At 32.6% G+C, this 17,820-nt stretch overlaps 1 protein-coding gene and 2 non-coding genes across 3 annotated transcripts; 2 read left to right on the top strand and 1 right to left on the bottom strand.

Annotated features, from left to right (window-relative positions):
* Nucleotides 1-2,698: 2,698 nt before the first annotated feature.
* Nucleotides 2,699-2,771, top strand: TRNAK-CUU. Its single transcript has one exon. It is a non-coding gene; the product is annotated as a tRNA-Lys (tRNA).
* Nucleotides 2,772-5,416: 2,645 nt separating this feature from the next.
* On the bottom strand, nt 5,417-14,935 carry LOC109151163 (probable LRR receptor-like serine/threonine-protein kinase At3g47570). Its single transcript, XM_019299081.1, has 4 exons — nt 14,248-14,935; nt 7,814-7,900; nt 5,900-7,756; nt 5,417-5,763 (listed from the first exon to the last, which is right to left on the bottom strand). The coding sequence occupies exons 1-4, from the start codon at nt 14,933-14,935 to the stop codon at nt 5,417-5,419; spliced, it is 2,979 nt and encodes a 992-aa protein (XP_019154626.1).
* Nucleotides 14,936-17,470: 2,535 nt separating this feature from the next.
* Nucleotides 17,471-17,543, top strand: TRNAK-CUU. Its single transcript has one exon. It is a non-coding gene; the product is annotated as a tRNA-Lys (tRNA).
* The last annotated feature ends 277 nt before the right edge of the window (nt 17,544-17,820 follow it).

Below are 17,820 nucleotides of genomic sequence, written 5' to 3'. Positions count from 1 at the left end.
AAAATTAGTTATTTCACTCAAAATAATATCGTTTTGAGCCAAATAATCGTAGATTGTTTAAACTCTAGATGTTTTTTAGATTAATATTTAATATTTTAGTATTAACTATTAAAGTATTAAATAGTTTATAATTATCAAGTCTTAAAAATTTTAAATAATTTTAAAAAATAAAAAATACACTGGTGCCTAGGCACCCTAGGTGCTAGGTGTCCCCGAGCGCCCGAGGAACGCCTAGCGATTTTTTCAACCATGATAAGTGTGAAATACAATTTAGGTTCAATAAACATATAACTAGTAGGAATAAGCTACCTCTTTGTCCCATTATATTCCATCAACAATATATGAAACTCTCAAAGGGAATAGCAATTACGTAAGCAAAGAATTAGGGATTATTATGTCGTACCTTCAAGGTTGTTACCTCCAAGACGAAGGATTTTAAGACTTGTTAAGTTCCCAAGTTCTGGGGGTATTGTTCCCACAAAGCCGTTATAATTCAATCCCAAATATCTTACTTTGGAACACATGGATAAACTCTTTGGCACTTCCCCGCTTAAAACATTACTGGTTACGTCGAGCGTTGTCAGATTTATAAGTCGAAGACACAAATCTAGGGGAATGATACCAGAGAAATGGTTGTCTATGATTTTTAAACTTTTCAAGGTGGAAACATTGAAGATTGTAGATGTGATTGAGCCATTGAATTGATTAAAATTCAAGTTTAAGGTTTCTAGCTTTGACAGATTTAGAAAAGAAAGAGGGACAGATCCGGTAAAGAGATTATGTTCAAGAATCAATATTTGAAGATTGGATAAGAACCCAATCTTTGAAGGGATTTCTCCAGTGAGATTGTTGGCACTAACATCAAAGACTCTCAATCGACGCAAATGAGTTAAGTCATTAGGTAGATTCCCAATAAAACTATTGCCACTCGCATTTAGGGAAACAAGAAATGAGAGATTTCCAAATTGTGGAGGAATGGTTCCAGAAAGCCCCATTTGGGAGATGTCTAAAGCAACCACTCGTCGATTACGACGGCCACATGTAACTCCCTTCCACTCACACACAGAGGAAGCATTAGACCAGTTGGCCATTATGGTATGATGAGAGTTGATGTTAATGCTTGATTTCAATGCAAGAAGAGAGGATTCATCAGTAGTAATGTTCATGGCCGCCGAGCAAACAATTATGGAGTAGAGTAATAATAACAGCAGAGAAGAGAATAATAAACTTAACTTCAACATGATATGCAAATTGAGAGCAATGATACGAAAGATCCTCATAGAGATGTATGGTATAAATTCATAATGATTTTGCCACCTTATAGAGATGTATAAAAAAACAATGTTTGTCGACTAAGACTTGGTCATGGTCATCTGATTGGAGACTAAACTAGAGCTAGTAGCTTTCAAGTTTCAATTTGTGCGTGCGGCAAATTATACCGTGGACCATGGTCCAAAACGGTGTCGTTTCTTTTAATGAAAAAGAAACGGCACCCGTTCCACGTAAAGTAATTTTGTTTGTATAACATATTCAGTTTCATTTTATATATAGTGTAGTTACATTACAACGCAATTACAGTATCATTTCAATATAACTACAGTTTCATTAGACAATATATACACTCAAATTTGTGAAACTGTTATTCAGTTTCATTTTATATACATTGTAGTTTCATTACAACACAACTACAATATCATTTCTATTCAACTACAGTTCTATTTGACAATATACACTCAATATGTGAGACATATTATTCAGTTTCATTTTATACATAGTGAAGTTTAATTTCAACACAACTAAACTATCATTTTAATTCAATTATAGTTTAATTTCATAATATAAAAACAATATGTGAGACAATTTCATTTTAAATACACTGTAGTTTCATTTTTTATTATGAACACAAAAAATACAGGCTCTGTTAAGATATAACGTCAGTTATTTCTTTATTTAAATAAATGGCGCCGTTTTTGGACCATGATCCACGGTATAACGACTATGTGCGTAGGTGTTGGGTCATCTTTGAAGTTGTAAACAACCATCAAATTAAATGTCTTAAACTCTAAGGCTAGCTATTTCAATTATATTCCCATCCCATCTAACACGTACTAATGGAAGACTTCAATATTTCTTGGTCATCTGTAGAACACTGAGTCTTGACTCGTGAGTCTTTAGCCAATATTTTTCAACTTGAATTGATTACATCAACAATTAGATATTTGAGTGTTTGTTGGGCACTCGTAGAAGGTAGACTTTTCGAGTTGTGAATATCTAGCAAGCGTAAACTTTAATCCTAAATCATTTCTTGTTCCATCTAACCCCAAAGCACTTTATCCAATTGAAAACTTGAGTGTTTATTGGAGTTGTAATCGAATATACATCATATCAACCGTAAGCTCTAATCCCATCTCTTTTCATTTGACTACAAGCGTCTTAAATTATCCATTTGAAAATATATTGGACACTCTAGAAAACTATTAAAGTTGTGAATATGCATCGAACCTAAACTCTAATTTTATAACCCATCCCAACCCATTTGACCACAAGCGAACTTTACTTAATTGAAAACTTGAGTGTTTGTTGGGTACTCATATAGAAGAATTGAATTTGTGAATATTTATCAAATATAAATTAACTTATGACCTAATCCAATTTCTTTAAAGAATGATATAAATAATAGTTAAACTCTAAACAACTAGCCCGTCTAGCTCAGTTGGTAGAGCGCAAGGCTCTTAACCTTGTGGTCGTGGGTTCGAGCCCCACGGTGGGCGTTTTCTTTTTCCAGCTTCTATACTCCCTACCACCCACTTAACGTGGGAAATTACACAAATGACCTCATCTTTAATAGAGCTTTGTCAACGAATGTGGCAGAATTGAAAAGATCTAAAATAATTGGGAAAAATTACACAAATAATGTTCGCTTAATCTTGAAAATTAAACAAAATCACAAGAATTTGAAATAATTGAGAGTAAGATTTAATGGGAATTACACAAATATTATTGTCATCTTTTACACTTAGACAAGGAGACAAAATCACAACAATTTAAAATAATTGAAAGTAACCATTGTAAATTTACACAAATGACCTCATCTTTAATAGAGAAGTATTGCCCAACTCTTAAGGTAAGAGGAAGATTGATTTGACCAGAAAGGGATGGTTGAGTGGGTTATGTATAATTCTCGTACCTAAATATTAATAGTTCAATTCTAATAATACTCTTTCGATTGAGCCTATGAATTACATGAGACATTTTTAGTGCAGTTTACCTCTTCTCTGTGTAGTTTGCAAGCTAATATGTAAAAGTGAGTTTGTCCAGTGCACATCTTTGAATAATGGTTGTGAGTTTTCCTTATTGTCACACACCAAAAACAAATAAATAAATAAATAAGAATATTGATTCTCACCTTCATTCCACAAGCATATATCCAATTTTATGTGTTCATGGGGTTAATGTTACTTGTATCCGTAACAAAAATATTTATAGAAATATTAGTTAATTCACAAGTAATTAATGAATATTTTATATAAAAGATAATAAGACATGACGAGTTAAAAAATTACTCTTTTCTTCTATTAAATTTACCTCATAATGTTCATTATTTGAAGTCTACATTCTTTTGGTACTAAACTAAATACTAAGTTTATTTGTGTCTATTTCTCAAAACCTACATTTTTTGTATCAATAATTTCATCGAGGATTAAATCAACTTTTTTTCAAATTTAGTTTTCAACAAATAATTTCATCGCATTTTTAATTTGAAAAAAAAAAAACATCAAAATCAAGGACTAAATGAGCAAAATGATGATGTCAATGAAAATTTGTTAGATGTTAATCTTCATAAAGAAGTTTAAGGTGATTGTGAGACTGGAAAAAATTTAAATGATAGTGTGCACAATAATGATAAGTATACGATGAAAATGATAAGAATGTTATGTTGATGGTTGTTTAAATGATGATAAATCAAATGATTCAATTTTATTTAACATTTCTATATATGATCCAAGAAATTGGGATGTCATTGATTCTAGATTAATAGATATTCTTGTAAAAAGGGGCCCATTTTTATTGAAAGCAGGGGCGGAGCTAGGATTGGATAGTGCGGGACTGCGAGGCAACTATAGTTGAAGTTCTAAATCAAATACATTGATATCCATTTTCCATATTTCAAAATAACACACACAATCAAACACTACACCTACTACACTCAGCAACTACCAAAACAAATCTCACACTAATTGCATACACCTACACTCCAAACACAAATGCAGACCTATGATATGCATGTAAGCATAATGTCACCAAAATAAAGCCTAGCACTATTTCATCATTTGGCTTCCTCTTGATGAACACATCCATAACTATAAATATCACATTTTGTGGAGATCATCCCACTTGATCCATACTCTAACACACACAGGTATACAAATACAAGTTAAAATTATAATCATTATTTTTCATATGACAAAATATTGAAAAGTATGCAAGACACATAAAAAGCAATAAACAAAAATAAAATATAGTAGGCTAATCATCACCTGCATGAATGTATCCAATTGTGGCCATGGTTATGGTATAAGCAACCGATTCATCGTCTCCACGCAACTTCGCAATGCCAAGTCACTTACATGTCCCACTATATCTTCATCAATTAAAACATTGGTTGGCTTTAAATCACAATGAGCAATTGGACTTGAGTAACCATAGTGCAAATACTCTAATGCACATGCCACATCGATCATTATGTTTAATCTTTGCATGATGTGCAAAGATTGCCTGCCATCAGAGTGCAACCAGCTATCTAAACTTCCATTAGGCATGTAAAAGTATGAGTATTTTAAAATCCATATTAGAGCAAGCACTTATAACTTTCGTGAGATTTCTATGTCAGAGATTGAGCAAAACTTCACATTCAGTAGCAAAACTCTTAAATGCATCTTCAACTTGCAAATTAAAGACCTTGACTGCTAAGAATAACCCATTTCCAAATGTGCCATTGTAAACAGAACCGAAGGTTTCGGCACCTAACAATTTTTTTTTCATAAATATTTATGAAAATATATATATATTGACTGAAATATATATGCATAAGAATACAGAAAATTTTCATAACAAATAGGTATTCAAATCATATATATTTAAGTTTAGGGTATACTTCAATTAAAAATTGACTTTAAATAACCCTTTTAATAAGACAACAGGACAACCATTTAAGAGTTCTTTAAAAAGATGAGTACATAATCATCCCAAATATTAAATCATGCATATTGAAATAACACAATTACACAAACGAGACATATAAAGAAAAGAAAGGAAATCATTATTACTACATTATATTGTTAAATTGAGATGGTGTTTAAATATTTATACATTGAAAGCACTTAATTTAACAAATGTGAGTAGCACACTTCAAAATTTAAAAAATTGTGAGACATTCACGTTTGATCTTGTTTAGTTTTGTCAGGACAACTTGAACATCCATCCTCTCCTCGAGAGACTCGGTTGTGCAACTCAAAGCCAGCTCCAAAATAGATGATATACATTGCAATTTTTGTCTAACTTTCAATTCTTCGGGCCTCATTAAAGTTGGGTCCACAATTTCTTCAAGAGTATGAGAAAGTGAATTAGAAACCCAACTCCTTAGACTAAGGTCTCCGGTGAACATTTCATCATTTGGCTTCCTCTTGGTAAACACTTCCAACAACATTATGCCATAACTGTAAATATCACATTTCGTGGAGACCATCCCATTTGATCCATACTCTAACATAGATATACAAATACAAGTTAATTAAATTTATAATTATTATTTTTCATTTAAGAAAAAATAAAAATTATGCAAGACACTTAAAAAGAAATAAACAAAAATAAAATGTACGTATAGTAGGCTAATCATTACCTGGGGCTATGTATCCAATTGTGGCCATGGTTATGGTATAAGCGACCGATTCATCGTCTCCAAGCAACTTCGCAATGCCAAAGTCACTTACATGTCCCACCATATCTTCATCAATTAAAATATTGGTTGGCTTTAAATCACAATGAGCAATTGGACTTGAGTAACCATAGTGCAAATACTCTAATGCACATGCCACATCAATCATTATGTTTAAGCTTTGCATGATGTGCAAAGATTGCCTATCATCAGAGTACAACCAACTGTCTAAACTACCATTAGGCATGTACTCAAGTATGAGTGCTTTAAAATCCATATTAGAGCAAGCACTTATCACCTTCATGAGATTTCTGTGACGGAGATTGCGGAAAACTTCACATTCAGTAGCAAAACTCTTGAATGCATCTTCAACTTGCAAATTAAAGACCTTGATGGCAAAGAGTAACCCATTTCCAAATGTGCCCTTGTAAACAGAACCAAAACTTCCGGCCCCTAGAAAGTTATTACTACTAAACCCTTGAGTTGCTCTTTGAAGTTCGTAGTATGAAATTCTCAATGGCACTATTTTTTGTAAAGAGTTAACCTCATTGGTTGTGAAATTTTTTATTTTGCATTTCCATAATAAAAGTATAATCACTGAGATTCCCACTATCAACATAGCCACAGAGATGAAAACAATCCAAAGTGTTCTCCTTATTAATGGATGAGAATTAGAATGAACATTGCAAGCTGGCACTTTTAGCCTTGGAGAACCACACAAATCTTCATTGGACAGAAAAGATTGATAAGTGAAATTTACAAATTGGCCTTTGCTGGGGATTTCCCCACTTAACCTATTGAAAGATACATTGAAACCTTTGAGATAGTAGAGCTTCTCTAAAGACCTAGGAATCCCTCCTGTCAGATTGTTATTTGACAAATCCAAGTATTCCAAACTAATCATGCTTCCAAAAGAATCAGGGATAGATCCTTGTAGAAGATTATTAGCTAAAGAAAAGTTTGTCAAAGTTTGCAATCCTCCAATGGTAGTTGGAATATTGCCAGAAAAATGATTCATTGATAGATTGATGTATATTGCAACTTTCATGTTTCCAATCTCTGGATGTAAAGAGCCATTCAAGAAATTTGAAGATAAGTCAAGTTTCAAGAGGTCCTTAAGATTCCAGAGGCCTGATGGTATGTTAAAACTCAATCTGTTATAGGGTAGATATATCTCTCTTAAAGAAGTAGCATTCCCCATGCACTCAGGAATAGAACCCCAAATTTGATTTTCACTTAAATACAAACTGTCCAAGTATTTCAAATTACAAATGCTAGTTGGCAAACACCCACTTAGTTTATTTTTTACAAGGTTCAACCTTTGAAGTTGGTTTAGACCTCTTATACCTCTAGGAACAACTCCGGTCAATTCATTTTGGGATAAGTCTAGTCCCATGAGACTACTTAAATTACCAACTTCATTTGAAATTTTGCCCTTTATATTACAACCAAATGCATTGAAGAGCTCAAGGGAGTTGGAGAGATTACCAAAGGAACTTGGTAGGACAATACTCAAAGGATTATTAGATATCGATAGTGTTCTCAAGTATCTACAATTTGCCAATGAAGTCATAAAATTGACCTTTGTAGAAGAGGATTCACTTGTCAACCTGTTATTGAATATCATTAATTTCTCCAAAAATTTTAACTCTCCCAAAGAATTAGGAATTGGGCCACTAAAACTGTTACTTTCGAGGTATAGGACTTCTAGTTCAGAGCAATTTGAGATATAGCTTGGAATAGCTCCACTAAGGTTATTAAGATTGAGGCCAATTGATATGATATTTTGAAGCTTATAGCCCATTTTTGGGGGAAGGCTACCTGAAAGAAAATTGAACCCAAGATCTAGTTCAAATAGGCTAGAGATATTGAATATACCTCGTGGTATGGAACCACTAAGAGAGTTAAATTGTAAAAGAAGGTACTCCAACTTTTCAAGATTGCTCATTTCTCGAGGTATTGTACCTACCAAATTGTACAAGAAAAAAAAAACACAAATTCTTTAATATATCATGAAAACATGAAGCCTTCCATCTAAATCATTCATAGTAATATGATATACTGCTAATCACTGTTCACATTGTCCACTGTGAAATTTTTTTTAAAAAAATCTACATGTAAGATTCATTCATTATCCCTATGCATCTTAACTAATAAAGTGCAAATAGATTAGAGTGAAATATGATTGTCATTTGTTATGGTATTAGCTAGAGAACATGCACTCTGCGAAGGTGTAAGTCCAACATAGAGTGAAGGTGTTTGTCCAACATGTATAGCTGATCTTACATTTCATAATATTATAAGAGAGATTCAAAAGCTCTCAAGCGATATTAAGTGTTCTAAGCCGCCAAAAGAATCATCGATATTCTAATACTCCAACGCTATATTAAAATTATCACTTTCTTGGAAAGGTGTTGGAAGATAATTAGGTTCGTCAAGCACCTTGTGCTCAGATGTCATGTAGTAACTCTCCCATATGGGATGTACCATTGTGTATTGTTGATCTAGCTCGATCTTGTTGTTTATAATGATTTCGATCGTCCAAGCAGACTGTTATGGTAGCCTAAATTAAAGAATGTGGCACATTTTGGAAAGCTACCACTTACTTGAGTGACAACAACATATATTGATTTTAAATCAAGATTCAACTCCCTACATCTATAAAAAGAGAACCACAAACTTAAAACAAAGTGTTGATCTTACATGTTCTAGAGATTACAAGAGAGATTCAAAAGCTTTCAAAGAATATTCAGCATCCTTAGCCAAAAGAACCATTTAGATTCTAATTATCTCAAAACCATATCTTTCTTTGAAGGGTGTTATGGATGATCATCTGAGCCTGACGACTTGGTGGCTGACCTTAGTGAAGATTGATCAGACGATGAAGAATAGGTTGACGAGAAGCTCGTGACATATATTCAAGGATAGTCATCGGAAGAAACAAGTAGCATTGTGTTGTGACAGGCTTCATTCACTTGTATTTGTTCTTAGAATACATAGTGGAATCCCTCTTTGTGTTAAGGAGACAATCGGAATAAGAAATTACCTGAACCATTATAATTCTCTCTCTTTTTTTACTTTATGCTATATTTATCCATCTAACGATCCATACTACACACATTACACTCACTCATTCAAATCAAATCTAGCAAGAAACAAAACTTGGCAAGTTTTAGACTTTAGTAGTAAAACTCGCAAACTTATAAAAGTTTCAAAAGATGTTTTTTTTTAAGTCTATTAAACACCCCTCTCCCGGCCCTCTCCTCTTCTAGACTCAATACAAATAAATTTTTTAATTGAAATTTATTTTAAATTGTATCGAAATTTTTGTTAAATAAAAATTAACATAATTCTCTATATCTCTTGTTCTAAGATGGTCTTTAATTACTTATTATATTTTGCAGAGTAATACAAGTAGTTAATGGACGTGGTAGTTTTACAAGTAGTACTTTGACCAAATATATGATTGACATTTGTTATTGTGCTAGCTAGAGAAAACGCATCATGTTGATGTGGTAGTTTTACAAGTAATTTGACCAAATATATGATTGTCATTTTTAATTTTAAGGTACTTGAATTGCTAGAGAAAACACATTGTGGGAAGGTGTAGTAAGTGAGTAAGTCCAACATAGAAAGAATGTTATCATATTATATGTACTATAGTTGTTTTTATGTGAGATTAGTACTTAAATGAGATTCATCCTATCATTCTTTCTTAGAAGTTTTCTAGCACTAAGACCCAAGTACCTATACCCAAGGAGTATATGAATTTCTAGTGTGTGAGGAAAATAGTAGTGACAATCCATTATGCAATTTTCTAATAACAATATTTTTGTGCACTTAATTTTTGAAGTAGAACCGAAACTATATAATAGGGTAATATTATTTCCAATTTTTTTAAAAAAAAAATTGCTTCGAAAATTATACGGACTTAGCTTGAACTAATTAATGAAGATCGCCTAGGATTAATTTTCGTTCTTATACTAATCAATTTGGACATAATCGATTGATTCGGTTCCATATAGCTGATCTAAATATAGATATGAAATGGAAAATATACACATTTTTCGTACATAGAATGAGAATTAGCTAGCATAGTCCAATTATCCAATAAAAAAGCAAATTAAAATATTAAGAGTTAATTCCCAAAATGGTCCTCCAACTATGGTCTTTTCTCAAATTGGTTCCTTGACTTTTAATGGGAAAATTGTAAAAAATGCCCCTCTATAATATGCCAATTATCAATGTCACCCCTGAATTATGACTGATGTAAATGTTGCCCCTCAATTATCAAAACGGTACACATATAGCCCCTCCCGTAACAGACATGTGGTTCCCCGTTAGTGTACGACACTATTAAGTCGAAGTAAATATGTAATTTAGTTATTTTTTCCCTCCTTCGATTCGAAGTACTAGCGATGGACAGCGGTGAGGAATCACATGTTCGTTACGGGAGGGGCTATATGTGCACCATTTTGATAATTGAGGGACAACATTTACACCACTTATAATTCAGGGGTGACATTGATAATTGGCATATTATAGAGGGGCATTATTTACAATTTTCCCACTTTTAATTGTACCCAAAGTGGTCCTCCGACTATTGAATTTTAAGCCAAAATATTCATCCGTTAGTTTTGGTGTTAAGTGGTGTTAAAATGAGGGGTAAAATTGGTAATTTAGGGTTTTCACTATAGTCAAAGGACTTTTGGGTGCAATTAAAAGTCAAAGGACCAATTTGAGAAAAGACCATAGTCGGAGGACCATTTTATGAATTTTCTCTTTATAGTTCAAACATGATTTGTACTCATTTTGATTAAAAGGGGTTGATCTTATACTTATTTTCATTTTCTAAATAAACAATCTTTTTATTTTAATTTTTAGCTAGAAAATTATTTTTTTAAAAAAATAACTTAGAATAGTAATGTTGATTATTAATTAGTCTAGTACTTATATATAGTTGTACAAATTAACATTAACTTTGGATTAACTCTTTATTATTCAAGAATACTTGACATTATGTATTTGGATTTTGATTTTCTATGATCATAAATAGGCATACATATAATGACAAAACTATTGTGAAAAATTACAACCAAATGGACAACAGACATAAACCATTATTGCTTATTAAAAAAGAAAAAAAATACAACAATTAAATACAAACGGATAAGAAAGATAATTAAAAAAAATCATGGTCTATTACAAAAATACAATATTGGTTTATAGGGGCAGAACAAAAAATGTTGGTAGTGGAGGCGAAAAAAAAAACTTCAAAACATGATAAAAGAATATTTATAATAAAATAAAATATGAAATGGTTGGAATAAATTATATATCATCGCTATTAATATTATATTCATAAATACTTTTTAATTTAATTAGATCAACTTTAAGTATTTTATATTAATTTAAATACGATAATACACAATTGAAACTTTTAGATTATATTAACTAGATAGTTCATAAAAATGAAATTTTCTTTTAAAATATTAACTAGATACTAGATAGTTCAAATTGGTCCTTTGACTTTTAATTGCACCTAAAGTAGTTCTCTGACTATAGTAAAACACTGAATTACTAGTTTTACCCCTCATTTAAACATCCACTTAACACCAAAACTAACAGATGACCATTTTAACTTAAAATTTAATAATTAAAAGACCACTTAAGATGCAATTAAAAGTCAATGAACCAATTTGAGAAAAAGTCATAGTCGAAGAACTATTTTGGAAATTAACTCAAATGTTAATATTGAATAGCTAATTACCTGATATGTTGTTGGTGTTCAAGTTCAACCATTGCAGTGAAGACATGTTAAACATGTGTGGTAGTAGTAAGCCCGTTAAGTGATTGTTTTCCATTTCTAATTGCTCCAAGTTGTGTAGACAACCAATTTCTTTAGGAATTTTTCCTGATCGAGAAAACAAATTATATCAATTTTTGAGATTTTGGTTGAAACATTTTTTAATCTTCACAATAAAAAGAAATTGAATTTTCATCAAGACGGTTGGGTATTAGATTAGAGAACTTGTTTTATAAAAGAGATTATTGAGGATAAGTAGAACGTGACTGAAGGCGATATATCTTGTCCAACTAGCTATTCATGTATTATATTGCAATTTGAGAGAGTAAAAAATTTACAAGTATTAGCTCAATTGTTATACAGTGGACCATGGTCCACACAACATATGGAACATGATCGTCGAATGAAACTGTAGTAAAATTAAAATAATACTTTAGTATCGCTATAATGAAACTAACATGTGTGTAAAATGAAACTAAAAACAGAGCACATTATTATCAAATGAAACTGTAGTATAGTTAAAAGGAATAAGGGTCAAATAGGTCACCGAACTGCACATCAAAGTGCAATTAGGCCATCAAACTCAAAAACAATGCAATTGGGTCCCTAAACTACACAAAATCATGCAATTAGGTCTAAAATGACCTGTTGACCTGAAATTGTGCTGACGTGGTGGTTACTGATTTTCAAAATGAAATTTAAATATAATTTTAAATAAAATAATTAATTAAAATAAAAAAATAAAAATAAATAAAATAAATAAAAAACTAGAACTGCCGGAGGCGAATCGTCTCCCGCAGTCTTCGTCTCCATGGCCGGAGACGAAACGCAGTCTTCGTCTCCATGGCCGGAGACGAAGCTTTCGTCTCCGGCCATGGAGACGAAGAATCGTCTCCGGCAGTTTTAGTTTTTTTTTTTTTAATTATATAATGTTAATTAATTATTTTATTTTAAAATATATTTAAAAATTATTTTTAAAATTGGAAAAACCTGCATTTCAGGTAAACAAGTCATTTTGGACCTAATTGCATGATTTTGTGTGGTTCAGGGATACAATTGCATTGTTTTTTAGTTCGATGGCCTAATTGCACTTTGACGTGCAGTTCAGTGGCCTATTTGACCCTTATTCCTAGTTAAAATGATACTCTAGTGTTGCTATAATAAAACTACTAGTGCGCGTGAAAAATGAAACTAAAATCCAAAGTCCTTCGCACTGATTAATCGGGCTTACTACTACCACACATGTTTAACATGTTTAGAAATTGTAAAAGTCCTGCTTAAACACTCATTAATCGGCGCCTAGGCGCTAGGCATTGGCCAGCCGCCTAGCGTATCACCATAAACGGTGGTTTAGACGGTTGGCGGCTAGGCGGAGGATTAGGCCGTCTAAGCACCGCTTAGGCGCTGACTGTCAGGCTTCCTAGGTGCTTGACTAGGCCTCCTAAGCACTGACTAGGTCGCCTAGTCGGCTGATTAGCTATTGTTCCTTTCTCTTTTTTTTATTTTTTAAATTAGTTATTTCACTCAAAATGACATCATTTTGAGCCAAATAACCGTAAATTGTTTAAACTCTAGATGTTTTTTAGATTAATATTTAATATTTTAGTATTAACTATTAAAGTATTAAATAGTTTATAATTATCAAGGGTCTTAAAAATTTTTAAACAAATTTTAAAAAAATACAAGATACACGGGTGTCTAGCCGCTGATTAATCGCCGCCTAGGTGCCCTAGGTGCTAGGTGTCCTCGATTACCCGAAGAACGCCTAGCGATTTTTTCAACCATGATAAATGTGAAATACAATTTAAGTTCAATAAACATATAAGTAGTAGGAATAAGCTACCTCTGTGTCCCATTATATTCGATCAACAATATAGAGGAAATTTTAATTTTAGTCATATGACTATAGGGTCTTGTTAATTTTCAGTCCCTGACTTTTAAAAGTATCAATTTAGTACCTTAACTATGTAATTTTTGTCAATTTTGGTCACTCCGGTCAAATTGCCGGCCAAATTTCGCCGGAAAATTTTAATTGTTAAAATAATGAGGGTATTCTGGTCATTTCACGTCTCTTTTCTTCTTTTTAGGCGAGTACATCCCTTCCTCTCCCGTTTCTAGCGAATGCAATGAACTAAGTTGATGCGGAAAGGAGGCTTGATGATGTTAAAGATATGGTTTACAGGGAGAAAGAACGCCGGAAACGGGAGAGAAACGGATGGACTCGCCGGAGAAGAAGAAAAGAGGCTTGAAATGACCAAAATACCCTCATTATTTTAACTGTTAAAATTTTCCGGCGAAATTTGGCCGGCACTTTGGCCGGAATGACCAAAATTGACAAAATTTGCATAGTTAAGGTACTAAATTAACACTTTTAAAAGTCAGGAGCTGAAATTAACAATACCCCTATAGTCATATGACCAAAATTGAAATTTCCTCAACAATATATCATGAAACTCTCAAAGGGAATAGCAATTACGTAAGCAAAGAATTAGGGATTATGTCGTACCTTCAAGGTTGTTACCTCCAAGACGAAGGATTTTAAGACTTGTTAAGTTCCCAAGTTCAGGTGGTATTGTTCCCACAAAGCCGTTATAATTCAACCCCAAATATCTTACTTTGGAACACATGGATAAACCCTTTGGCACTTCCCCGCTTAAAATGTTACTGGTTACGTCGAGCCTTATCAGATTTATAAGTCGAAGACACAAATCTACGGGAATGGTACCGGTGAAATGATTTTCTATGATTCTTAAACTTTCCAATGAGGAAACATTGAAGATTGTAGATGTGATAGAGCCATTGAATTTATTAACACTCAAGTCCACGGTTTGTAGCTTTGACAGGTTTAGAAAGGAAAGAGGGATAGATCCGATGAAGAGATTATGGTCAAGAATCAATATTTGAAGATTGGACAAGAACCCAATATGTGAAGGGATTTCTCCAGTGAGATTGTTGGCACTAACATCAAAGACTCTCAATCGACGCAAATGAGATAAGTCATCAGGTAGATTCCCAATAAAACTATTGCCACTCATATTCAGGGAAACAAGAAATGAAAGGTTTCCAAATTGTGGAGGAATGGTTCCAGAAAGGCCCATTTGGGAGATGTCTAAAGCAATCACTCGTCGATTACGACGACCACATGTAACTCCCTTCCACTCACACACAGAGGAAGCATTAGACCAGTTGGCCATTATGGTATGATGAGAGTTGATGTTAATGCTTGATTTCAATGCAAGAAGAGAGGATTCATCAGTAGTAGTGTTCATGCCGGAGCAAACAATTATGAAGTAGAGTAATAATAAAAGCAGAGAAGAGAATGATAAACTTAGCTTCAACATCGTATGCAAATTGAGAGCAATGGTGATACGAAATATCCTCAGAAATGTATGGTATAAATTCATAATGATTTTGCCACGTTATAGAGATATATAAAAAAAAAAAAAAACAATAATGTTCGACGACTAAAACTTGGTCATGGTCATCTGATTGGATACTAAACTAGAGCCAGTGGGGCTCTGTGAAGTTGTAAATATCTATCAAATTAAATAATGTCAAACTCTAAGGCTAGCTATTTCACATCATATCACATGTAACACGTACTAATGGAAGACTTCAGTATTTCTTGGTCAACAATTAAATATTTGGTGTTGCCAACTACCATGTAGTGTGATGGCATCCCGGTTATCCATTTAAGTAGATGGTCAAAGTTTTGAACCTCGGTGATGGGGGCTTAGACGATTCTGTGGGCTGAAAATCTTTAAGAAAGTATAGAATAAATACTACTTTGTAAAGAATCATAAGAATTTCAATATATATATATATATATATATATATATATATATATATATATATATATTTGGGTGTTTGTTAGGCACTCATACAAGACTATTGGAGTTGTGAATATCTAACAAGTGTCGTAAACTTTAATGCTACATCACATCTCGTTCCATCTAACCCCAAGCACTTTATCAATTGATTGAAAACTTGAGTGTTTGTTCACACCCCATCTCTTTTCATTTGACCACAAGCGCCCCTTAGCTAGGGACGGAGCCAGGAATTTCGTTGAGGGGGGCGAAGAAGCAGGGACGGATCCAGAAATTTTTTTCAGTGAAGGCGAAACGTTAAAACAAAAGAGATAATTTAAAAAAAAAAATCTAAGAAATATAGGTATACATATTGTTGGATATGCGTAGAAAATAAAACCCATCAAAACTTTATAAAAATATTCATAACAAAATATGAAACATAATTAATTTGATAAAATAATTTGAATAAAAAACACATTATAAACTACACATTTCATTATTAATATAAAACTATGAAAATGTGTTAATGCCAAGATTTGAACCCATGACTTTCACAATAACTAAGCACATAATTTGCCAACTAATCAAACTCACTTCTTATTAATGTCCTTCTGTTTTTAATACTAATACTAAAACTTGTAATATATATATATATATATATATATATATATATATATATATATATATATATATATATATATATGTATATACATACAAAGATTATATATGGAGTGGGAATTGAGTGGGATGAGGGGGGCAGTTGTCCCCTATCGCTCCGTCCATGGTCTTAGATTATCATTTGAAAACATGTTGGGCACTCGTAGAAGACTATTGAAGTTGTGAATACTCATCGAACCTAAACTCTAATTTTATAATCCATTTGACCACGAGCGAACTTTATTTAATTGAAAACTTTAGTGTTTGTTAGGTACTCATATAGAAGACTATTAAATTTGTGAATATTTATCAAATGTAAATTAAATTCTAATTTTACCTCCCACCTCACCATATCTAACGGTTTAACTATAACACGCTTTATCCAATTGAAAACTTGAGTGTTTATTGGGCACTCGTAGAATCCGCTATTGGAATTGTGATTATCTATCAAATGTAAACTCTAATGCTACCTCCCATATGTGTATATCCCCCTATCCCATTTTATATGACTCATCATTAAGTTGCAGCATTGGTGATAATAATAATACGAAAAGCAATGAGATACAAATATTATATGCCTAATCACGTACTTTTGGCCAGCAATAAGACCCTTTTATTATAAGTTCAAACTAATGATTTACTTACACTTGTAAAAACTTGTAACTTCAATTCTTTAGCTATTTGAACAAACACCATCGTCTAATCAATCTCTAGTCGAACATACCATCATCTAATACTCTGTTTATCGAACACAACATTCTCTAATTCTTCGAGTGATTTGATTCTTCAGGAAACACCGTCAAATGAATATATCATCACTATCATACGAGGAAACCGTCACTATGACTAATTCATGCTCTACTAGTAAATGTTGAATGTGGTCGAGTGTTTACTTTCAATAGAATAGTAAAATTCTCTTTTTTTAAATTTTTATTATGTTGCACTTCGTTTTAAACAAACATTAACGACCACATGCTTTGTGAGAATAAACTTAAAACCCTAACCGTAAATAATACTCCGTAAATATTATCCTATTAATGATGTCAGTCAAACGAAGTCAGTATTTAATGCATGTTTTTTTATTTAAATATTACCGTGTTGATCCATTGTTATGGATGTTTGAGGTTTTATGGTATAGCTTGAGGAAAGCAAAGGTGGGATTGCAGTTAGGCTAGTTGGGAATTGGGAAAAGATAAAAATGCTTATTAACTAATCCAATCTCTGTAAAGATAATAGGTTTAATATATAAATTTTGAATCACAAGCCCGTCTAGCTCAGTTGGTAGAGCGCAAGGCTCTTAACCTTGTGGTCGTGGGTTCGAGCCCCACGGTGGGCGTTTTTCTTTTCCAGCTCCTTTACCTTCATACCACCCCTTAACGTGGGAAATTACACTAATGACCTCATATTTAATAGAGCTTCGTCACAATTAACCAATGGGGCAAAATTGCAAAGATCTAAAATAATTGGGAATGACAAATTAAGTGAAAATTACACAAATAATGCCGCTTAATCTTGAAAATTACACAAATAATGCCGTTTAATCTTGAAAATTACACAAAATCACAAGGATGTGAAATAATTGGGAGTAAGATTTAAGTGGGAATTACACAAAT

The sequence above is a fragment of the Ipomoea nil genome, unplaced genomic scaffold (assembly GCF_001879475.1).
Source record: "Ipomoea nil cultivar Tokyo-kokei standard unplaced genomic scaffold, Asagao_1.1 scaffold2283, whole genome shotgun sequence".
In the NCBI taxonomy this organism is placed as follows: Eukaryota; Viridiplantae; Streptophyta; class Magnoliopsida; order Solanales; family Convolvulaceae; genus Ipomoea; species Ipomoea nil.
This window is presented reverse-complemented; position numbering and strand designations above follow the sequence as displayed.

Bases quoted from the DNA above. Each gene is read 5' to 3' on its own strand.
- LOC109151163 (XM_019299081.1), bottom strand. From the start codon at position 14,935: ATGGCCAACTGGTCTAATGCTTCCTCTGTGTGTGAGTGGAAGGGAGTT. The intron at 7,757-7,813 runs GTATATTCAATA...ATTTTCTTTCAG, and splicing joins TAGTGGTTCCATACCACGAG to GTAGCCTTCCCCCAAAAATG. The intron at 5,764-5,899 runs GTAATGATTAGC...TATCTATGTTAG, and splicing joins AATTGGATACATAGCCCCAG to AGTATGGATCAAATGGGATG.